Below are 20,407 nucleotides of genomic sequence, written 5' to 3'. Positions count from 1 at the left end.
TTGATGTTGTCTACATGGACTTTAGCAAGCCTTTGACAAGGTACCACATGGTAGGTTCTTGTGTGAGGTGAAATCTCACGGGATCCAGGGTAGCTAAATGGATACAAAATTGGCTTGATGACAGAAGCCAGAGGTGGTTGTGGAGGGTTGTTGTTCAAACTGGAGGCCTGTGACCAGCGGTGTGCCTCAGGGATCAGTGCTGGGCCCACTGTTATTTGTCATTTATATTAATGATTTGGATGAGAATATAGAAGGTATGGTTAGTAAGTTTGCAGATGACACAAAGATTGATGGCATAGTGGACAGTGAAGAAACTTATCTCCAATTGCAACGGGATCTTGATCAATTGGGCCAGTGGGCTGACGAATGGCAGATGGAGTTTAATTTAGATAAATGCAAGGTGATGCATTTTGGTAGATTGAACCAGGGCAGGACTTACTCAGTTAATGGTAGGGTGTTGAGGAGAGTTACAGAACAAAGAGATCTAAGGGTACAGGTTCACAGCTCCTTGAAAGTGGAGTCACAGGTGGACAGATGGTGAAGAAGACATTTGGCATGCTTGGTTTCATTGGTCAGAACATTGAATACAGAAGTTGGGACGTCTTGTTGAAGTTGTACAAGACATTGGTAAGGCCACACTTGGAATACTGTGTGCAATTCTGGTCACCCTATTATAGAAAGGATATTATTAAACTAGAAAGTGTTCAGAAAAGATTTACTGGGATGCTATTGGGACTTGATGGTTTGAGTTATAAGGAGAGGCTGGATAGACTGGGACTTTTTTCTCTGGAGCGTAGGAGGCTGAGGGGTGATCTGATAAAATAATGAGGGGCATAGATCAGCTAGATAGTCAATATCTTTTCCCAAAGGTGGTGGAGTCTAAAACTAGAGGGCATAGGTTTAAGGTGAGAGGGGAGAGATACAAAAGTGTCCAGAGGGGCAATTTTTTCACAGAGAGGATGGTGAGTGTCTGGAACAAGCTGCCAGAGGTAGTAGTAGAGGCGGGTACAATTTTATCTTTTAAAAAGCATTTAGATAGTTACACGGGTAAGATGGGTATAGAGGGATATGGGCCAAATGCGGGCAATTGGGATTAGGTTAGGGATTTTTTTAAAAAAGGGCGGCATGGACAAATTGGGCCGAAGGGCCTGTTTCCATGCTGTAAACCTCGATGACTCCATGACTATGACTCGATCAAGATACACCTTGAATATAGCTAATATGTCTAATTCCACCACCTCCTCTGGCACTGCGTTCCAGGCACCCGCCGCCCTCTGTGCATGTCTCCCGTAAACTTTCCCCCTCTTTCCCCCTTGAACCTGTGCCCCTTGTAATTGACACTTCCACCCTGGGGAAAAGCCTCTGACTATCCACCCTGTCTGTGCCTCTCATCATTCTGTAGACCTCTATCAGGTCTCCCCTCAGCCTCTGTCTTTCCAGTGAAAACAATCCTAGTTTATTCAACCTCTCCTCATAGCCAACACCCTCGAGACCAGGCAACATCCTGGTGAACCTTCTTTGCACTCTCTCCAAAGCTTCCACATCCTTCTGGCAGTGTGGTGACCAGAACTGCGCGCAATATCCCAAATAAGTTTGAGTTCATTTATTAGTGTCACAAGTAGGCCTACATTAACACTGCAATGAAGTTGCTGTGAAAATCCCCCAGTTGCCACACTCCAGCGCCTGTTCGGGTACACTGAGGGAGAATTTAGCATGGCCAATGTACCTAACCAGCAGGTCTTTCAGACTGTGGGAGGAAACCAGAGCAGAGGAAACCCACGCAGACACGGGGAGAATGTGCAGACTCCACACAGACAGCGACCCAAGCTGGGAATCAAACCTGGCACCCTGGCGCTGTGAGGCAACAGTGCTAACCACTGTGCCACCGTGCCGCCCCAAACTAAAGCTTTATGCTTGTAAACATAACTTGCCAACTTTCATACTCGATGCCCTGGCCAATGGAAGCAAGCATGCTGTATGCCTTCTTGACCAGCTTATCCACCTGCTTTGCCACTTTCAGGGATCTGTGGATCTGTACGCCCAGATCCCTCTGTATCTCAATGCTCCTTCGGGTTCTGCCATTTACTCAATAATTTGCGCCTGAATTTGACCTTCCAAATTACCTCGCATTTGTCCGGATTAAAGTCCAGCTGCCCTCTGTAAGCATGCCCACCTCATGCCCCCCCCCCCCCCTCCCCCCCCCCCCCCCCCCTGCCAACTGTCCCACCCACTGTACCCACACCTGGAGTTGCTCTTACTTACACTGGATATGGGGCAGTGATTGACTTCGTCCTCAGAGTACAGGATGGCGTCTTTGATGAAGACGGAAATTGCCCGGAGGATGAAGGAGACGAAGAGGTTCATGTGAATGTAGTTGCGAGTACAGTGTAGTTTTCTGAAAGACACGAGGGTTCATGAGGCAGAGAACAGCAACAACAGAAAGACTTTCCAATCTTCCAACGCTGAGGAAATCTCCACTGCACTACACAGAATGGAGATAAATCCAATCCAACTCATTATGTGAATGTTCATCCCACATTCCTTGATGAGTTGGCTGGCTCAGTTAGCTGGATGGCGGGTTAGTGACACAGAAACAACACCGAGAGCGTGGGTTCAATTCCTGTACCGGCTGAGGTTATTCATGAAGGCTCAACCTTGCCTCTTGCCTGAGGTGCGGTGACCCTCAGGTTAAATCACCACCACCTTTGTGGGGGGGGAGAGCAGCCTATGGTCATCTTGGACCTTGGCAAACTTTACCTACTTCCTGCCGCACCGCAGTCAGTTGCTAAGCAACAATGAATCAGTCCACCGGCCAGTTGGAAAGCAGCAAGAAATACACTTGGTGTAGCTCCACCATTTTTGAATCTAAAATTCAAATGTGAGGGAGCCCAGGAAATAGAACATGGTGGCCACAGATGTCTGTGAGTAAAAACCCAAACATTTTAAATTGATTTAATCATAGAATAGAATCCCGACAGTGCAGAAGGAGGCCATTCAGCCCATCGAGTCTGCACTGACTCTCTGACGAGCATTCCACTCAGGCCCTATCCCCATAATCCCACATTTTTACCCCACTAACTCCTTAACCCACCCATCTTTGGACACTAAGGGGCAATTTAGCATGGCCAATCCACCTAACCTACACATCTTTGGACACTAAGGGGCAATTTAGCATGGCCAATCCACCTAACCTACACATCTTTGGACACTAAGGGGCAATTTAGCATGGCCAATCCCCCTAACCTGCACATCTTTGGACAGTAAGGGGCAATTTAGCATGGCCAATCCACCTAACCTACACATCTTTGGACACGAAGGGGCAATTTAGCATGGCCAATCCACCTAACCTACACATCTTTGGACACTAAGGGGCAATTTAGCATGGCCAATCCACCCAACCTACACATCTTTGGACACTAAGGGGCAATTTAGCATGGCCAATCCACCCAACCTACACATCTTTGGACACTAAGGGGCAATTTAGCATGGCCAATCCATTCAATCTACACAACTTTGGACTGTAGGAGGAAACCGGAGCACCTGGAGGAAACCCACGCAGACACGGGGAGAACGTGCAGACTCCACACAGACAGTGACCCGAGGCCGGAAATCGAACCTGAGTCCCTGGCGCTGTGAGGCAGCAGTGCTAACCCACTGTGCCACCGTGAATTAATGTTAAATTAGATTGAAAATTAAACCCAAATTGGTACCAAAGAGGGAGAGAGAAAGAAAATTGAGTGCATCAAAGTGGCCACTTCTGCACCTTTCTATGATCTCTTTTGTCAATGTCTACATGTTTAGTTGGGCACGGTTAAGAGGTGTGGAGTGGATAAAGCCTTGGTTCAAGCTACTCTAAGGCTCAGTCTGATTGACATTTTTTATAGAGTTGCAGCAACAGCAGTTTTGCTTTCTCATCCAGTGGTTAGCACTGCTGCCTCACAGCGCCAGGGACCCGGGTTCGATTCCCGGTTTGGGTCACTGTCTGTGTGGAGTCTGCCCTTTCCCCCGATGTCTATGTGGGTTTCCTCCAGTTTCTTCCCACAGTTCAAAGCTGCATAGGTTAGGTGCATTAGCCATGCTAAATTGCCCCTTAATGTCAGGGGAATAGCAGGGTAAATAGGAGGGGTTATGAGGATAGGACCTGGATGGAATAGTAGTGGGTGCAGGTTCAATGGGCCGAATGGCCTCTTTCTGCATTACAGGCTTTCTATGGTTCTGAATGGGAGCTTTCGTTTCTCACCATTTCAGCAGTAGCCATTGTTATTATGTGGTTCATTGGCTCTGTGCACAGTGCGTACAGATCGAATAGGCATGGAGGTGACATGGGGGCATTGAGGGAGGAATGGGACGGGCTTTCTGAGCAGCCTGCCTTGGCACTTGCCCGCTCCCTTCTCCACCAGCTACCAGCCAGTTGGTGGACCTGACTCTCTCCCACTCCCACCTGGGCGGAGCCTAAATGATGCATACAGGGACCGGGGGGGGCGGGGGGGGGGGGGGGGGGGGGGGGCGGTAAACTGAGACGGACCAGCAAGGTGGGAAAAGTGCCAACTAGAGCCTGGCTGGTAAAACTCCAGCCGGATGTAACCCAGTGCGGCACTGAGGTGTTAGGACCTGGAAAAGATTATTAGCCAAAGTCCGTCTGAGCCGACCTCACCTGCTTGAACCGGGCAGCTGCCCCCACCCCGCCCTTGGCTGGGAAGATGGGGTAAGGAGGAAAGTTTAGTAATTGAGGTTGCCACCCTGCATTGCCAGCCAGGGTGGGGGCACCAACGTACAGGGTGCAAGTGGGTGTGATGGCGGGTGGGTCACAGAGAGAACCTGCAATTGGGGGAGGGCTGGGTGGGGGAGGGGGACGTAAATGGCTTTTTAAAGTTTATTCTTTAAGGTTTATTTATTAGTATCACAAGTCGGCTTACATTAACACTGCAATGAAGTTACTGTGAAAATCCCCTAGTCGCCACACTCCGGTGCCTGTTCGGCTACACTAGGAGTGGCTCAGTGGTCAGCAACTGGGACTAGCTTAGGGGTTTAAAATAAAAAGGGCGGCATGGACAAGTTGGGCCGAAGGGCCTGTTTCCATGCTGTAAACCTCTATGACACTGCTGCCAATGTATCTAACCAGCACGTATTTCAGACTGTAGGAGGAAACCGGAGCACCTGGAGGAAACCCACGCAGACACGGGGAGAATGTGCACACTCCACACAGACAGTGACCCGAGGCCAGAATCGAACCTGGGTCCCTGGCGCTGTGGGGCAGCAGTGCTAACCACTGTGCTGCGGGCAGGGTAGCTGGTTCTAAATGACTTTGGAATGACAGTGCGAGTTTGAAATGGGATTCCTAACAAACTGGACACGGATCCATCCCTCGGGAAGGGGCAACGCAGCAGCAGGAATGGTGGCGCTGGGCACAGAGACCATCATTCCTGTCCTGTTTATCAACATGATTCCTCTTTTAATCATCGCTCATAACCTCGAACCTCATTTAACAAACAGGCCGAAGACAACACCTAGCTATAAATGAATGCCCGGGAGGTTTCTCTTTGCGGGCGCAAGGCTATTCCCAGTTCATGATGTGGAGATGCCGGCGTTGGACTGGGGTAAGCACAGTAAGAAGTCTCACAACACCAGGTTAAAGTCCAACAGGTTTATTTGGTATCACGAGCTTTCGGAGGCACTGCCCAATGAACACCGCTCGACAATCACCAGGTAGGAGTGTTCTCTTCCTGTCGGGGAACACTTCAGCGGTCACGGGAATTCAACCTCTGATCTTCGGGTAAGCGTTCTCCAAGGCGGCCTTCACGACACACGACAGCGCAGAGTCGCTGAGCAGAAACTGATAGCCAAGTTCCACACACATGAGGACGGCCTCAACCGGGATGTTGGGTTTCATAGATAGAAGCCCTACAGTACAGAAAGAGGCCATTCGGCCCATCGAGTCTGCACTGACCACAATCCAACTCAGGCCCTACCCCCATACCCCTACATATTTTACCCGCTAATCCCTCTAATCTACGCATCCCAAGACTTAAGGGGCAATTTTAGCATGGCCAATCAACCTAACCCGCACATCTTTGGACTGTGGGAGGAAACCGGAGCACCCGGAGGAAACCCACGCAAACACGAGGAGAATGTGCAAACTCCACACAGACAGTGACCCGAGCCGGGATTCGAACCCAGGTCCCTGGAGCTGTGAAGCAGCAGTGCTAATCACTGTGCTACCGTGTTGCCCTGTCACACTGTTCATGTTCATGTTGTTCATGTCACACTGTCTGTAACCCCCATGATTTGCCTGGGCTTGCAAAATCTCACTAACTGTCCTGGCTGGAGACGATACACACCTCTTTAACCTGTGAGTTAACCCTCATTTAACCCTCATTTAACCCTCTTAAGTCATTTAACCCTCTCTCCACTCACATTGCCTGTACCTGTTAAGACTTGCATTCCAACCATTATCTTGTAACCGAGTCTGTGTCCATATATGCCCTGTTTGTGAACCAAATCTTCCACTCACTTGATGAAGGAGCAGCGCTACGAAAGCTCGTGCTCCCGAATACACCTGTTGGACTTTAATCTGGTGTTATGAACTGTTCTCAATTCATGTCAGTTTATGTAGGGTGAGGTTACAGCTCTGTCCCAGCAGAGGGCGCTCCTGGCTGCTGTCTGAAATTCTTACTCTTCAGATCAGATCATAGAATCATAGAATCCCTACAGTGCAGAGGGAGGCCATTCGGCCCATCGAGTCTGCACCAACCACAATCCCACCCAGGCCTCGTCTCCACAACCCCATGCATTTACCTGAGCTAGTCCCCCGGCACTGAGGGGTGATTTAACCTGGCCAATCAACCTAACCCGCACATCTTTGGATTGTGGGAGGAAACCGGAGCACCCGGAGGAAACCCACGCCGACACGGGGAGAACGTGCAGACTCCAAATGGACAGTGACCCGAGCTGGGAATCGAACGCAGGTCCCTGGCGCAGTGAGGCAGCAGTGCTAACCATTGTGCTACCCTGTTCTCTATCATTGGATAAACATATGGATGATATTGGAATAGTGTAGGTTTGATGGGCTTCAGATTGGTTTCACTGGTCGGCGCAACATCGAGGGCCGAAGGGCCTGTACTGCGCTGTAATGTTCTATGTTCTATGCTCCCCAATGGTTCCATCAGCGTACAGCAACTGATTCTCCACCACCTCCAGTGGGAGCCTCAGTTGACCCCAAAGGTGACGCCTCCAACACTGCAGCATTCCCTCAGCTCCCAGCAGGGCTGGGAGTGGAACGCAATCCCTCAACCTTCATACTCCCAAGCTCAAAGGGCAAACACCAGGGCGGGAAATCAGTCACAGAACAAGGTGTTTGAGAATGGTGCGTGGAATCGCAGAATCCTGCAGCACAGAAGGAGGCCACTCAGCCCACTGTGCCTGTGCTAGCTCTTTGGAAGAGTGTTCCCCCCACCCCCCCAACCCACTCCCCTTCTCTCTCACCAGAGCTCTGCAATTTTCTCGCCTTTAAGTACCTATCGCTGCGGCAAGTTGGCGATTTGGACAAATCTGACTGAAAGGGCAGTGGCACAGGGCTTAGCACTGCTGTCTCACAGCGCCAGGGACCCGGGATCAATTCCCAGCTTGGGTCACTGTCTGGGCAGAGTTTGCATGTTCTCCCTGTGTCTGCGTGAGTTTCCCCCGGGTGCTCCGGTTTCCTTCCACAGGGGTTACGGGGATCGGACGAAGTGGAGGGCCCAGGGGGTAAGATGCTCTTTCGGAGAGTCAGTGCAGGCTTGATGGGCCGAATGGCCCCCTTCTGCACTGTAGGGATTCCATTCCGTGGTGCTCGAGTACTGGAGATGGGTGGAGGTTCTTGTATTGAGGTTCCAGAACTATCCAACCAGCTTAACCAGAGGCTGTCCGCTTCCAATTGGCCCTGGGCGATGGTGGGATGTGCCAGGGTTGGCCAATGGCAGGACTGTGTGGGTGGCGCAGTGGTGGTCAGAGGGAGGGTCAGCGGGTTCCAGAAGGCAGCTCATCACCACCTTCTCAAGGGCAATTGGGGATGGATAATAAATGCCAGCGATGCCCACATCCTGTAAACAAAACAACAAATAGGAGTAAGAAGTCCATGGCGGGTGGCATGGTGGCACAGTGGTTAGCACTGCTGACTCACAGCGACAGGGACCCAGGTTTGATTCCCGGCTTGGGTCACTGTCTGTGTGGAGTCTGCACATTCTCCCCGTGTCTGCGTGGGTTTCTTCTGGGTGCTCCGGTTTTCTCCACAGTCTGAAAGACGTGCTGGTTAGGTGCATTGGCCATGCTAAATTCTCCCTCAATGTACCCACACAGGTGCCGGAGTGTGGCGATTAGGGGATTTTCACAGTAACTTCATTGCAGTGTTAATGGAAGCCTACTTGTGACATTAATAAATAAACTTTACTTTACTTTATGTTCACTTGAAAGACTTACCTAAAGCGACAGAGTATAATCATCGCAATTAGAAGGGAAACCAGGGATGTGCTGTAACCAACTGTGTAGAGAGCCTTGATGGAGATATAGTACAGGTCCTACAGAAGAGAAAAGGAGACTAGGTCAACACAGCAAGATGATACATTCAGATGGTAGAGTTTGTCAGAAGCTCAACACTATCTGGGACAAACTGGCACCACACCCACTACCTTTGTGACGAGACTGTACCTTTAAGAAATGTATTTTAATCACGCAGGATATTTTGTTGGCACCGTGTTGTCTGGAGCTGGTGTCCTGTATCGTTACTGAGGCCGTATAATTGATTTTAATCTGAGCTGATGCAGTATTCTGGGGTTTTAATGGTCCCTTAGGATTGCAGAGTGGAACTTGATTAAGGGTGATTGACACAGGGCATATCATGTGGTTTGGGAGAGCTTTTTTTTGCAGAGCAGAGCTGCGAGAAGCTGATGGAAGAAGGCAGTGTGTCTCTGTCTCACTCCCTCTCCAAGAACTTCCAAGAAGCCTCGGAGATTTGATCCAACATTCAAAGGTCCAATTCACAGCAGGTGCTAAAAAGCTGCAAACCCAGCATCACATGAGCAAACTTGCTTTCTGTGCTAAGTCTGAAGAAGGATGTGCGTCTGTGGGATGGTGTTTGACTTGGAACAACAGAGAGAGCTAGGTGTTAGGATGATACTGTAGCCTGTTTAAGTCTTGTAATTGATAAAATTGATTCCAACTTTTCTTATTATACTTTAACTGTCTTTTCAAATAAACTTTGTTTGATAAAAGCTCCCTAGTGGGTCACTTGAATCATACCTGGAGTGAAACACCTTACGCTCACCCTAATGCCAAAAGCAAATGGAAACCTTAGGGTCCAGGCTAATGTCATAAGACACCTTGGAGTTTCTGACCTGGGTCTTAGAGTCTTGGAGTCTTGGAGTTTCTGACCTGGGCGGCACGGTAGCACAGTGGTTAGCACTGCTGCTTCACAGCTCCAGGGACCTGGGTTCGATTCCCGGCTTGGGTCACTGTCTGTGTGGAGTTTGCACATTCTCCTCGTGTCTGCGTGGGTTTCCTCCGGGTGCTCCAGTTTCCTCCCACAGTCCAAAGATGTGCAGGTTAGGTTGATTGGCCAAATTGCCCTTAGTGTCCTGGGATGTGTGGATTGGTGGGTAGATATGTGGGGGTAGGGCCTGGGTGGGATTGTGGTCGGTGCAGACTCGATGGGCCAAATGGCCTCTTTCTGCACTGTAGAGTTTCTATGATTTCTATGATTTAACATCTTAAACATCCATTAGTGGGCAACAAATGCTGTCCTTGCCAGCGATGCCCACATCCCATGAAGAAAAACAGAATTTATTCACAGTGCATAGCTAACTCAAATCAGCAAAACCAGCCAGCCTCAAAATGCAATAGTTCTCAACAGGCATTTTTAAAAAAGTTGACAGCTCTGTTATTATTTGCCTGACAGCTTAATCTAACTGGGAATTCTCAACCACAGCTCGGGGAGGGAGCTTGGCAATGGGGAAATGACAGGAATGGCGACGGCGCTCCTTACGGGGAGGCGATGGCCTAGTGGTATTATCGCTAGACTATTCATCCAGAGACTCAGCTAATCCTCTGGGGACCTGGGTTCGAATCCCGTCCAGATGGTGGAATTTGAATTCAATAAAAAATATCTGGAATCAAGACTCCACTGATGACCATTGTTGGAAAAACCCATCTGGGTTCACTAATGTCCTTTAGGGAAGGAAATCTGCCGTCCTTACCCGGTCTGGCCTACATGTGACTCCAGAGCCATGGCAATGTGGGTGACTCTTAAATGACCAAGTGAGACACTCTGTTCGAGGATAATTAGAGATGGGTAACAGACGCTGGCCCAGCCAGCGATAGCCATACCCCAGGGAAAGTTTTTAAAATCACACCCCCCCCCCTGCAAGTTTCCTGGGCGCTGGATCTGGACAACAGCCGCACTTCACGCACTGCTTCTGGGTGGGGTCGCGGTGGGGTTAGGTGCCTTACAAACCCAAAGTCCAGCCTGTCTCTGATAATTGGCCGCCTGCTCCCTATGATTGGCTCCCCATCAAACATGGGTGGGAGCCCCTTCTGTCCCAAATCCCATTTCTGGGAAGCTGGCGAGGGCAAAATGACTCATCGACCAGAGGCACAAACGTTCGCTCCTGTCCACCCCCGCACTCAACCCCGTGCGGGGCGGGGGAACGGGGGCCAAAGGCTCAGTCCTCTCCCCAATGAGAAATGAAGCGATACAGCAGCAGAGAATTTCCAGCATTGTGTGTTGGATTGATTGTAAAACAGGCCATAGTCCCAGGTGACCTTAGGCTGCTCTCCCCTTTGAGGGGGAGAGGTGATTGGTGATCATTTAACCTGAGGATACCCACAACTCGGGCGAGAGGCAAGTTGAGAAGGTGGCGTCTTCATGAATAGAATCATAGAGGTTTACAGCATGGAAACAGGCCCTTCGGCCCAACTTGTCCATGCCGCCCAGCTTTTACCATTAAGCTAGTCCCAATTGCCCGCATTTGGCCCGTATCCCTCTATACCCAGCTTACCCACGTAACTGTCGAAATGCTTTTTAAAGGACAAAATTGTACCCGCCTCTACTACTGCCTTAGCCGGTGCGGGAATTGAACCTATGCTGTTGGCATCACTCTGTGTCACAAACCAGCCATCCAGCCAACTGAGCTGGACCAATGCGTTATACAAAGTTCCTAGCATATGCCACGGCTGAGCTTCCTCCAATACTAACTTCATTTCAGCCTCTCAGTGTAGCTTTCATTCTTTCTCCTGTCCTTATCTACCCAGATTCCCCTGCTGGTGTTTCAGTATTTTAATGTGAGGTGGCTGTAATGACCTCAGCGAGGCCTGTGAGAAGGGCCTCTCCGAGTATGAGCTCCCTGATTAAGGGAATGATTGCCTGCCAAATCAGGGAGTCTCACCTGTGTATATGTATATATATATATATTGAGGAGTGTCATGGCTGAACAAAGAACAAAGAAAATTACAGCACAGGAACAGGCCCTTCGGCCCTCCAAGCCTGCACCGACCATGCTGCCTGACTTAAAACCCCCTACCCTTCCGGGGACCATATCCCTCTATTCCCATCCGATTCATGTGTTTGTCAAGACGTCCCTAAAAAGTCACAATCGTATCTGCTTCCACTACCTCCCCCGGCAGCGAGTTCCAGACACCCACCACCCTCTGTGTACAAAATCTGCCTCGTACATCTCCTTTGACCCTTGCCCCTCGCACCTTAAACCTATGCCCCCTAGTAATTGACTCTTCCACCCTGGGAAAAAGCTTCTGACTATCCACTCTGTCCATGCCTCTCATAATCTTGTAGACTTCTATCAGGTCTCCCCTCAACCTCTGTCGTTAACAAACCAAGTTTCTCCAATCTCTCCTCATAGTTAATGCCCTCCACACCAGGCAACATCCTGGTAAATCTTTTCTGTACCCTCTCCAGAGCCTCCACATCCTTCTGCTAGTGTGGTGACCAGAATTGAACACTATATTCCAAGTGCGGCCTAACTAAGGTTCTATAAAGCTGCAACATGACTTGTCAGTTTTTAAACTCAATGCCCCGGCCGATGAAGGCAAGCATGCCGTCTGCCTTCTTGACTACCTTCTCCACCTGCGTTCCCACTTTCAGTGACCTGTGTACCTGTACACCCAGATCCCTCTGCCTATCAATACTCCTAAGGGTTCTGCCATTTACTGTATATTTCCTATCTGTATTAGACCTGCTGACACTCCAGATTCTCAGCCCATACCTGAAGCACTCTTAGGAGAGGAGATGAGTTTGTAAATAAAGGGTGAATGTACACTGGCCTCTGAGGAGTTATCTCAATGGTGACGGGAATGGGATGGTGCCAGCAATGCCAGTAAGGGCAAAGGTTGCCACCAGCAGCTCCCCCACACCTGTGGGAGCGGCCGGGTCGACCAGGGGCTCGGCTGCACCTGAGTAATGCAGGCCTGTTCGTGGGCTCGATATTTCTAGTCACAGTGATTTGATTTGATTTGATTTGTTATTGTCACATGTATTAGTGAAAAGTATTGGGTTTTTCCCTACCTTTTATTTCTTTATTGTCTGTCTTCATTTTTCTTCCCCCAATCCCACTCTTTCCCCTACTTCATCCCCCTTCCCTTTTCTCCCCCCACCCACTTCCCCTTTTCTACATTCTAGCTCTGTCCCATTCCGCACCCCCCCACCCCCGCCTCCCTCCCCCCGCCCCCAACATCTCCATCTGTCACAGCTTACAGCTTCTCTGGGGTTTGGCCATTCACACCCTTTATTCTCTCTGTGGACTGCCGTTAGCAGTCTTTTCCCTTGGTTTTTGTGGCTATGACTCATCTTTCATTCCCTCCCCCTGCAGTATAAATATCTCCCACTTTCTCTGCCTTTCAGCTTTGACAAAGGGTCACCTGGACTCGAAACGTCAGCTCTTTTCTCTCCTTACAGATGCTGCCAGACCCGCTGAGATTTTCCAGCATTTTCTCCTTTGGTTTCAGATTCCAGCATCCCCAGTGATTTGCTTTTATGAAAAGTATTGTTTCTTGCGCGCTATACAGACAAAGCATACTGTTCATAGAGAAGGAAAGTAGAGGTTGCAGAATGTAAGTGTTACAGTCATAGCTAAGGTGTAGCAAAAGATCAGCTTAATACGAGGTAGGTCCATTCAAACGTCTGATGGGAGCAGGGAAGAAGCTGTTCTTGAGTCGGTTGGTACGTGATCTCAGACTTTTGTATCCTTTTTCCCGACGGAAGAAGGTGGAAGAGAGAATGTCCGGGGTGCCTGGGGTCCTTAATTATGCTGCTGCTTTGCCGAGGCAGCGGGAAGTGTAGACAGAGTCAATGGATGGGAGGCTGGTTTGCATGATGCACTGGGCTACATTCACGACCTTTTGTAGTTTCTTGCGGTCTTGGGCAGAGTAGGAGCCCATACCAAGCTGTGATACAACCAGAAAGAATGCTTTCTATGGTGCATCTGTAAAAGCTGCCCAGTTAAGTGCCTGATTGACATTTCCCAAAAAGAGACGGCACGGGACCTCCAGGGTCCTCCTGCCGGTGGGTGTGACCCTTCTCTGCCTGCATTAAATACCTCCCTAAGTGTCTAAAGAGGGTTGAATAATCCTGAGGCACCAGCTGCACAAATCACTGGGACACCAACAAGTGAATAAAGGCGTAAGGCACGGCGGCACAGTGGTTAGCACTGCTGTTTCACAGCGCCAGGGACCCGGGTTCGATTCCCGGCTCGGGTCACTGTCTGTGCGGAGTCTGCACGTTCTCCCCGTGTCTGCGTGGGTTTCCTCCGGGTGCTCCGGCTTCCTCCCACATTCCGAAAGACGTGCTGGTTAGGTGCACTGACCTGAACAAGCGTCGGAGTGTGGTGACTCGGGGAATTTCACAGTAACTTCATTGCGGTGTTAATGCAAGCCTTACTTGTGACTAATAAATAAACTTTAATCTTTAACTTTCAGAAAGCAAGCAGATCAATGGGGTTCATTTATGGAGGAATGCGAAAGCAGAGAAGACAGTTTAACCTTTGCAGCGAGACATAGATAGAATGCAAGACTGGGCGGAGAAGTGGCAGATGGACTTCAACCCGGATAAGTGTGTGGTGATCCATTTTGGCAGATCCAATGGGATGAAGCAGCAGTATAATATGAAGGGTACCATTCTTAGCAGTGTAGAGGATCAGAAGGACCTTGGGGTCCGGGTCCATAGGACTCTTAAATCGGCCTCGCAGGTGGAGGATGCGGTCAAGAAGGCGTACGGCGTACTGGCCTTCATTAATCGAGGGATTGAGTTTAGGAGTCGGGAGATAATGCTGCAGCTTTATAGGACCCTGATTAGACCCCACTTGGAGTACTGCGCGCAGTTCTGGTCACCTCATTACAGGAAAGATGTTGAAGCCATTGAAAGGGTGCAGAGGAGATTTACAAGGATGTTGCCTGGATTGGGGGGCATGCCTTATGAGGATAGGTTGAGGGAGCTTGGTCTCTTCTCCCTGGAGAGACGAAGGATGAGAGGTGACCTGATAGAGGTTTACAAGATGTTGAGAGGTCTGGATAGGGTAGACTCTCAGAGGCTATTTCCAAGGGCTGAAATGGTTGCTACGAGAGGACACAGGTTTAAGGTGCTGGGGGGTAGGTACAGAGGAGATGTCAGGGGTAAGTTTTTCACTCAGAGGGTGGTGGGTGAGTGGAATCGGCTGCCGTCGGTGGTGGTGGAGGCAAACTCGTTGGGGTCTTTTAAGAGACTTCTGGATGAGTACATGGGATTTAATGGGATTGAGGGCTATAGATAGGCCTAGAGGTGGGGATGTGATCGGCGCAACTTGTGGGCCGAAGGGCCTGTTTGTGCTGTGGCTTTCTATGTTCTATGTTCTATAACCTTGTATAGAATATCGATTGGACCGCACTTGAAGTATTGCGTACATTCTTAGTCTTTATACGATGAGGAGTGTGAGTGAGGCACTGGAGATGAAACAAAAATGATTCACGAGGATGATACCAAAACTCAGAGGCTAGACAATGAGAAAGGTTTGGACACACACTGCGTCCCTTTTCTCTAAAGGTGGCAGAGGTCTATAAAAATATGAACGCTTTCAAGAACATAAAATGAAAATAAATAGTTGCTTGGTAATAGTACCGGGCTTGAACATTATTGAGTGGAGGTAAAGAGAAAGAGAATCTGATCAACTGGTGCGATGACAATAATCTCTCCCACAATGTCAGTTAAACACAGATAGTCCTGCTCAAGTCCCGTACTATTACCATCGACTTCAGGAAGCCTAAAGGAGAACGTGCCCCTTTATACATCAATGGGGAAGAACTGGAAATGGTCAAAAGCTTCAGGTTTTTAGGTGTTCAGATTACCAACAACCTGTCCTGGTCCCCCCATGCCGACACTATAGTTAAGAAAGCCCCACCAACGCCTCTACTTTCTCGGAAGACTAAGGAAATTTGGCATGTCAGCTACGACTCTCACCAACTATCACATAGGAAGCATTCTTTCTGGTTGTATCACAGGTTGCTATGGCTCCTGCTCTGCCCAAGACCATTCACAAAAGGTCGTGAATGTAGCCCAGTCCATCACTCAAACCAGCCTCCCATCCATTGACTCTGTTTACACTTCCCGCTGCCTCAGCAAAGCAGCCAGCATAATTAAGTACCCCACGCACCCTGGACATTCTCTCTTCCACCTTCTTCCATCGGGAAAAAGATACAAAAGTCAGAGGTCACGTATCAACTGACTCAAGAACAGCTTCTTTCCTGCTGCCACCAGACTTTTGGATGGACCTACCTTATAATAAACTGATCTTTCTCTTCGCCCTAGCTATGACTGTAACATTACATTCTGCACTCTCTCCTTTCCTTCTCCCCTATGTACTCCATGAACGGTATGCTTTGTGGGAGAGTCTAGGACCAGAGGACATAATCTTAAGGTAAAGGGGTCACCCATTTCAGACAGAAATGAGGAGGAATTTCTTCTATCGGAGGGTAGTGAATCTGTGGAATTCTTTACCGCAGAGGGCTGTAGAGGCTGGGTCACTAAGTATGTTCAAGGCTGAGACAGACAGATATTTAATCAGGAAGGGAATCAAGGGTTATGGGGATAAGGCGGGAAAGCGGAGTTCAGGATTATCACATCAGGTCAGTCATGGTGGAGCAGATACGATGGGCCGAATGGCCTACCTCTGCTCCCATGTCTTATGGTCTTACCTGTTCCTCTGTCCCGGTTATATTTTCATCACCTCCGCAGGCGTCGTAGTAATGGGGGAAAGTTTCCGACCAGCCTTCATCCGTACAGTTTCTGTAGATGATTCCTATAACTGGAGAGGGTTCAGTGTGAGACCACGCAGTGAAATCAGAACGAAAACAGACGTAGTTTCAGCTCAGCGGGATAGAGTCCAAGGGGTTCCATGGCAACATGCTTGTTTCCACGAAGCAAAATGTCTAAATATCCAATATGGCGGATGGACCACAATTATTCCAACCTGCATGCTGCTAAAGGCATGGATCGCTTTGACCACCTTGTGCAGGTTTCCTTCACCACGAGGATGTTGGTGAGACAGTTTTTTATGACAATTCTGCAGCCTCACAACGGGTAACTTTTACTGAACTCACAGAGAATGGGTAGCACGGTAGCACAATGGTTAGCACTGCTGCCTCACAGCACCAGGGACCCGGGTTCAAATTCCCGGCTTGGGTCACTGTCTGTGTGGAATTTGCACATTCTCCCCGTGTCTGCGTGGGTTTCCTCCGGGTGCTCCGGTTTCCTCCCACAGTCTGAAAGACGTGCTGGTTAGGTGCATTGGCCATGCTAAATTCTCCCTCAGTGTACCCAAACAGGCGCCGGAGTGTGGCGACTAGGGGATTTTCACAGTAACTTCATTGCTTGATGTAAGCTTGTGACAATAATAGATAAACTTTAGCCATTCATCTTGATCATGGCTGATCATCGAATTCAATGTCCCGATCCCATTTCCCCCACATATCCCTTGATCCCTTTAGCCCCAAAAGCGATATCTAATTACTTCTTGAAAGACAAACTCATAGACACCCTAAACTCTTCATGGTTTAAAACAGTCACTTTTTACTTCAGTTTTGATGGACCCCATTGGGATCACACTTACCATCATCGGTGCTAATGATACGGAAGAGTCCCGGGCAGTTGACGGATATAACGTCCCCGTAATCGGCATTTGGCCAGCAGGTTATGTTGTCCCACATGCCTGGACAGTCTGTGGACAGAGTTGACAGGGTAGTGTTAAAATTAAACTATTCTCACGGTGACCATAATCTGATGGATGAGCAGAGATTATGCAACATGAGGTAAAACCTACAGATCTTGTGGCTCAGTGAGTGGTAGTCTTGCCTCTGAATAGTCGGAAGCTTTTTCCCAGGATGGAAGAGTCAATTACTAGATTTAAGGTACGAGGGGCAAGGTTTGAAGGAGATGTACGAGGCAAGGTTTTTACACAGAGGCTGGTGGGTGCCTGGAACTCACTGCTGGGGGAGGTAGTGGAAGCAGATATGATAGTGAGTTTAAAGGGGCATCTGGACAAATACATGAAGAGGATGGGAATAGAGGGATACGGTCCTGGAAGGGTAGGGGGTTTTAGTTCAGTCGGGCAGCATGGTCGGTGCAGGCTTGGAGGGCCGAAGGGCCTGTTCCTGTGCCGTAATTTTCTTTGTTCTTTGAATTTGAAGGTTTACATTCCTTGACTGCACAATGGGCGGCACGGTAGCACAGTGGTTAGCACTGCTGCTTCACAGCTCCAAGGACCTGGGTTCGATTCCCGGCTTGGGTCACTGTCTGTGTGGAGTTTGCACATTCTCCTCGTGTCTGCGTGGGTTTCCTCCGGGTGCTCCGGTTTCCTCCCACAGCCCAAAGATGTGCGGGTTAGGTTGATTGGTCATGCTAAAATTGTCCTTAGTGTCCTGAGATGCGTAGGTTAGAGAGATTAGTGGGTAAATATGTAGTGATATGGGGGTAGGGCTTGGGTGGGATTGTGGTCGGTGCAGACTCGATGGGCCAAATGGCCTCTTTCTGTACTGTAGGGATTCTATTCTATTCTATTCTAGTCAATGAAGGCTGATACTCCAGTGTAGTGCTGAGGGAGGGCGGCCTTGCCAGAGATGCTGCCTTTCAGGTGAGACATTAACCCAAGGCCCTGTTACATGGATATCAAAAATCCCACGCTGCTATTTGGGGCTGGCGTTGTGTTACTGGACTAGCAGGCCGCAGGATGAAGCTCTGGGGGACACGGGTTCAAATCCCATCACGGCAGCTGGTGGAATTTAAATTCAATTAAAATCTGGAATTGAAAGTTCGTCTCTGTAATGGTGACTGTGAAACTATTGTTGCACAAACCCATCTGGTTCACTAATGTCCCTTTAGGGAAGGAAATCTGCCATCCTTACCTGGTCTGGCCTACATGTGACTCCAGAGCCACAGCAATGTGGTTGACTCTCAACTGCCCTCTGAAATGGCCGAGCAAGACACTCAGTTCAAAGGCAATTAGGGATGGGCAATAAATGCTGACCCAGGCAGCGACGCCCACATTCTATGAAAAACTGGCCCAGGTATCCTGCCAATATTTATCCTTCAACCAGCCTCCAAAATACAGATTATTTGTCAGTATTTCATTGGCTGGAAACACTTTGAAGCATTCCTATTAAGGAAAAACATAGAAACATAGAAAATAGAAGCAGGGGGAGGCCATTCGAGTCTGCTTCACCATTCATTATGGTCATGGCTGATCATCCAACTCAATAGCCTGATAGTAAGAACATAAGAACTAGGAGCAGGAGTAGGCCATCTGGCCCCTCGAGCCTGCTCCGCCATTCAATAAGATCATGGCTGATCTTTTTGTCGACTCAGCTCCACTTACCCGCCCGCTCACCATAACCCTTAATTCCTTTACTGTTCAAAAATTTATCTATCCTTGCCTTAAAAACATTCAATGAGGTAGCCTCAACTGCTTCACTGGGCAGGGAATTCCACAGATTCACAACCCTTTGTGTGAAGAAGTTCCTCCTCAACTCAGTCCTAAATCTGCTCCCCCTTATTTTGAGGCCATGCCCCCTAGTTCTAATTTCTGATCCTGCCTTCCCCCCCCCCATATCCCTTGATCCCCCTTTGCCCCAAGAGCTATATCTAACTGCTTCTTGAAAATATGCAATGTTTTGGCCTCAACTACTTTCTGTGGGAGTGAATTCCACACATTCACCACTCCCTGGGTGAAGAAATTTCTCCTCACCTCAGTCCTAAACAGTCTACCCTGTGTCATCAGACTGTGACCCTGGTTCTGGACTCCCCCACCATCGGGAACATCCTCCCTGCATCTACCCTGTCTAGTCCTGTTCGAATTTTATAAGTTTTGATGAGAATGCCGCCTCATTCTTCTGAACTCCAGTGAGTTTTCAAGTCCTTATCTGAGGAAGGATGTCCTTGCTATAGAGGTAGTACAGCGAAGGTTTACCAGGCTGATTCCTGGGATGGCAGGTCTGTCATATGAGTCGATTAGGATTATATTCACTGGAATTTAGAAGAGAGGGGAATCTCATAGAAACGTATAAAATTCGAACAGGGTTAGACAGGATAGATTCAGAAAGAATGTTCCCAATGGTGAGTGAGTCCAGAACTGGGGGTCAGAGTTTGATAATAAGGGGTAAACCTTTTAGAACTGAGGGTGAGGAGAAATTTCTTCACCCAGAGGGTGGTGAATGTGTGGAATTCACTCCCACAGAAAGTAGTTGAGGCCAAAACCTTGTCTGATTTCAAGAAGAAATTAGATATAGCTCTTGGGGCTAAAGGGATCAAGGGATATGGGAGGAAGGGGGGAATCAGGATATTGAACTCGATGATCAGACATGATCAAAATGAATGGCGGAGCAGGTTCGAAGAGCCAAATGGCCTCCTCCTGCTTCTAGTTTCTATGTTTCGATGAATACAATCCCTTCTCATGTATCAGTCTGGCCAGTCTGAATAACACTGCATAAATGCAAGTCCTTAATTTCTCATACCAGAGGGTTAATTGTGTGTGGATTTATTCAGCTGAGATCTGAGTGTGGTCGTTGCTGACTCACTGCTCTGCCCTCACAGTGAAGGCAGGTGGCATCTGAGGCTAAGCGTTGGGCCTGGCCCCTTTGAGTTGAGTGCCATTCCCACCGGATCGCCAGCTGCGGCAATTCTTGCTCGGAGCATTCCTGAAAATATCCGGGAGGCGCGGAGGGAAATCATTCGGGAGGCCCCGGAGTTGGTGAGGAGGAGAGTGAGTGGAACGGTGCCGGGGATGTGGGAGTTCAGTGGGCAAGGGAGAGGCTGGGTAAGCTGGGATCATTCCCCTGAGAATGAAGGACGCTAAGGGGGGATTAGATGGACGCTTCAAAATCATTTGGGTTTTAATCGAGCAGATGC

General features: G+C 49.0%; 1 protein-coding gene across 1 annotated transcript in view; it reads right to left on the bottom strand.

The window, feature by feature from the left end:
* The window catches only part of LOC144504389 (pituitary adenylate cyclase-activating polypeptide type I receptor-like), a 213,246-nt gene that overhangs the window by 84,858 nt on the left and 107,981 nt on the right, over positions 1-20,407 (bottom strand). Inside the window, exons 2-5 of the mRNA XM_078229618.1 lie at positions 17,118-17,225; positions 16,204-16,313; positions 8,455-8,552; positions 2,263-2,395 (exon numbers count right to left, since the gene is read on the bottom strand). Coding sequence (XP_078085744.1) covers positions 2,263-2,395; positions 8,455-8,552; positions 16,204-16,313; positions 17,118-17,225 — 449 coding nt within the window. The remainder of the gene's footprint in view (positions 1-2,262; positions 2,396-8,454; positions 8,553-16,203; positions 16,314-17,117; positions 17,226-20,407) is intronic.

The sequence above is a fragment of the Mustelus asterias genome, chromosome 2 (genome assembly GCF_964213995.1).
Source record: "Mustelus asterias chromosome 2, sMusAst1.hap1.1, whole genome shotgun sequence".
NCBI classification, from domain to species: Eukaryota; Metazoa; Chordata; class Chondrichthyes; order Carcharhiniformes; family Triakidae; genus Mustelus; species Mustelus asterias.
Note: the sequence above shows the minus strand (reverse complement) of the source record. Positions and strands in the feature narration are given on the sequence as shown.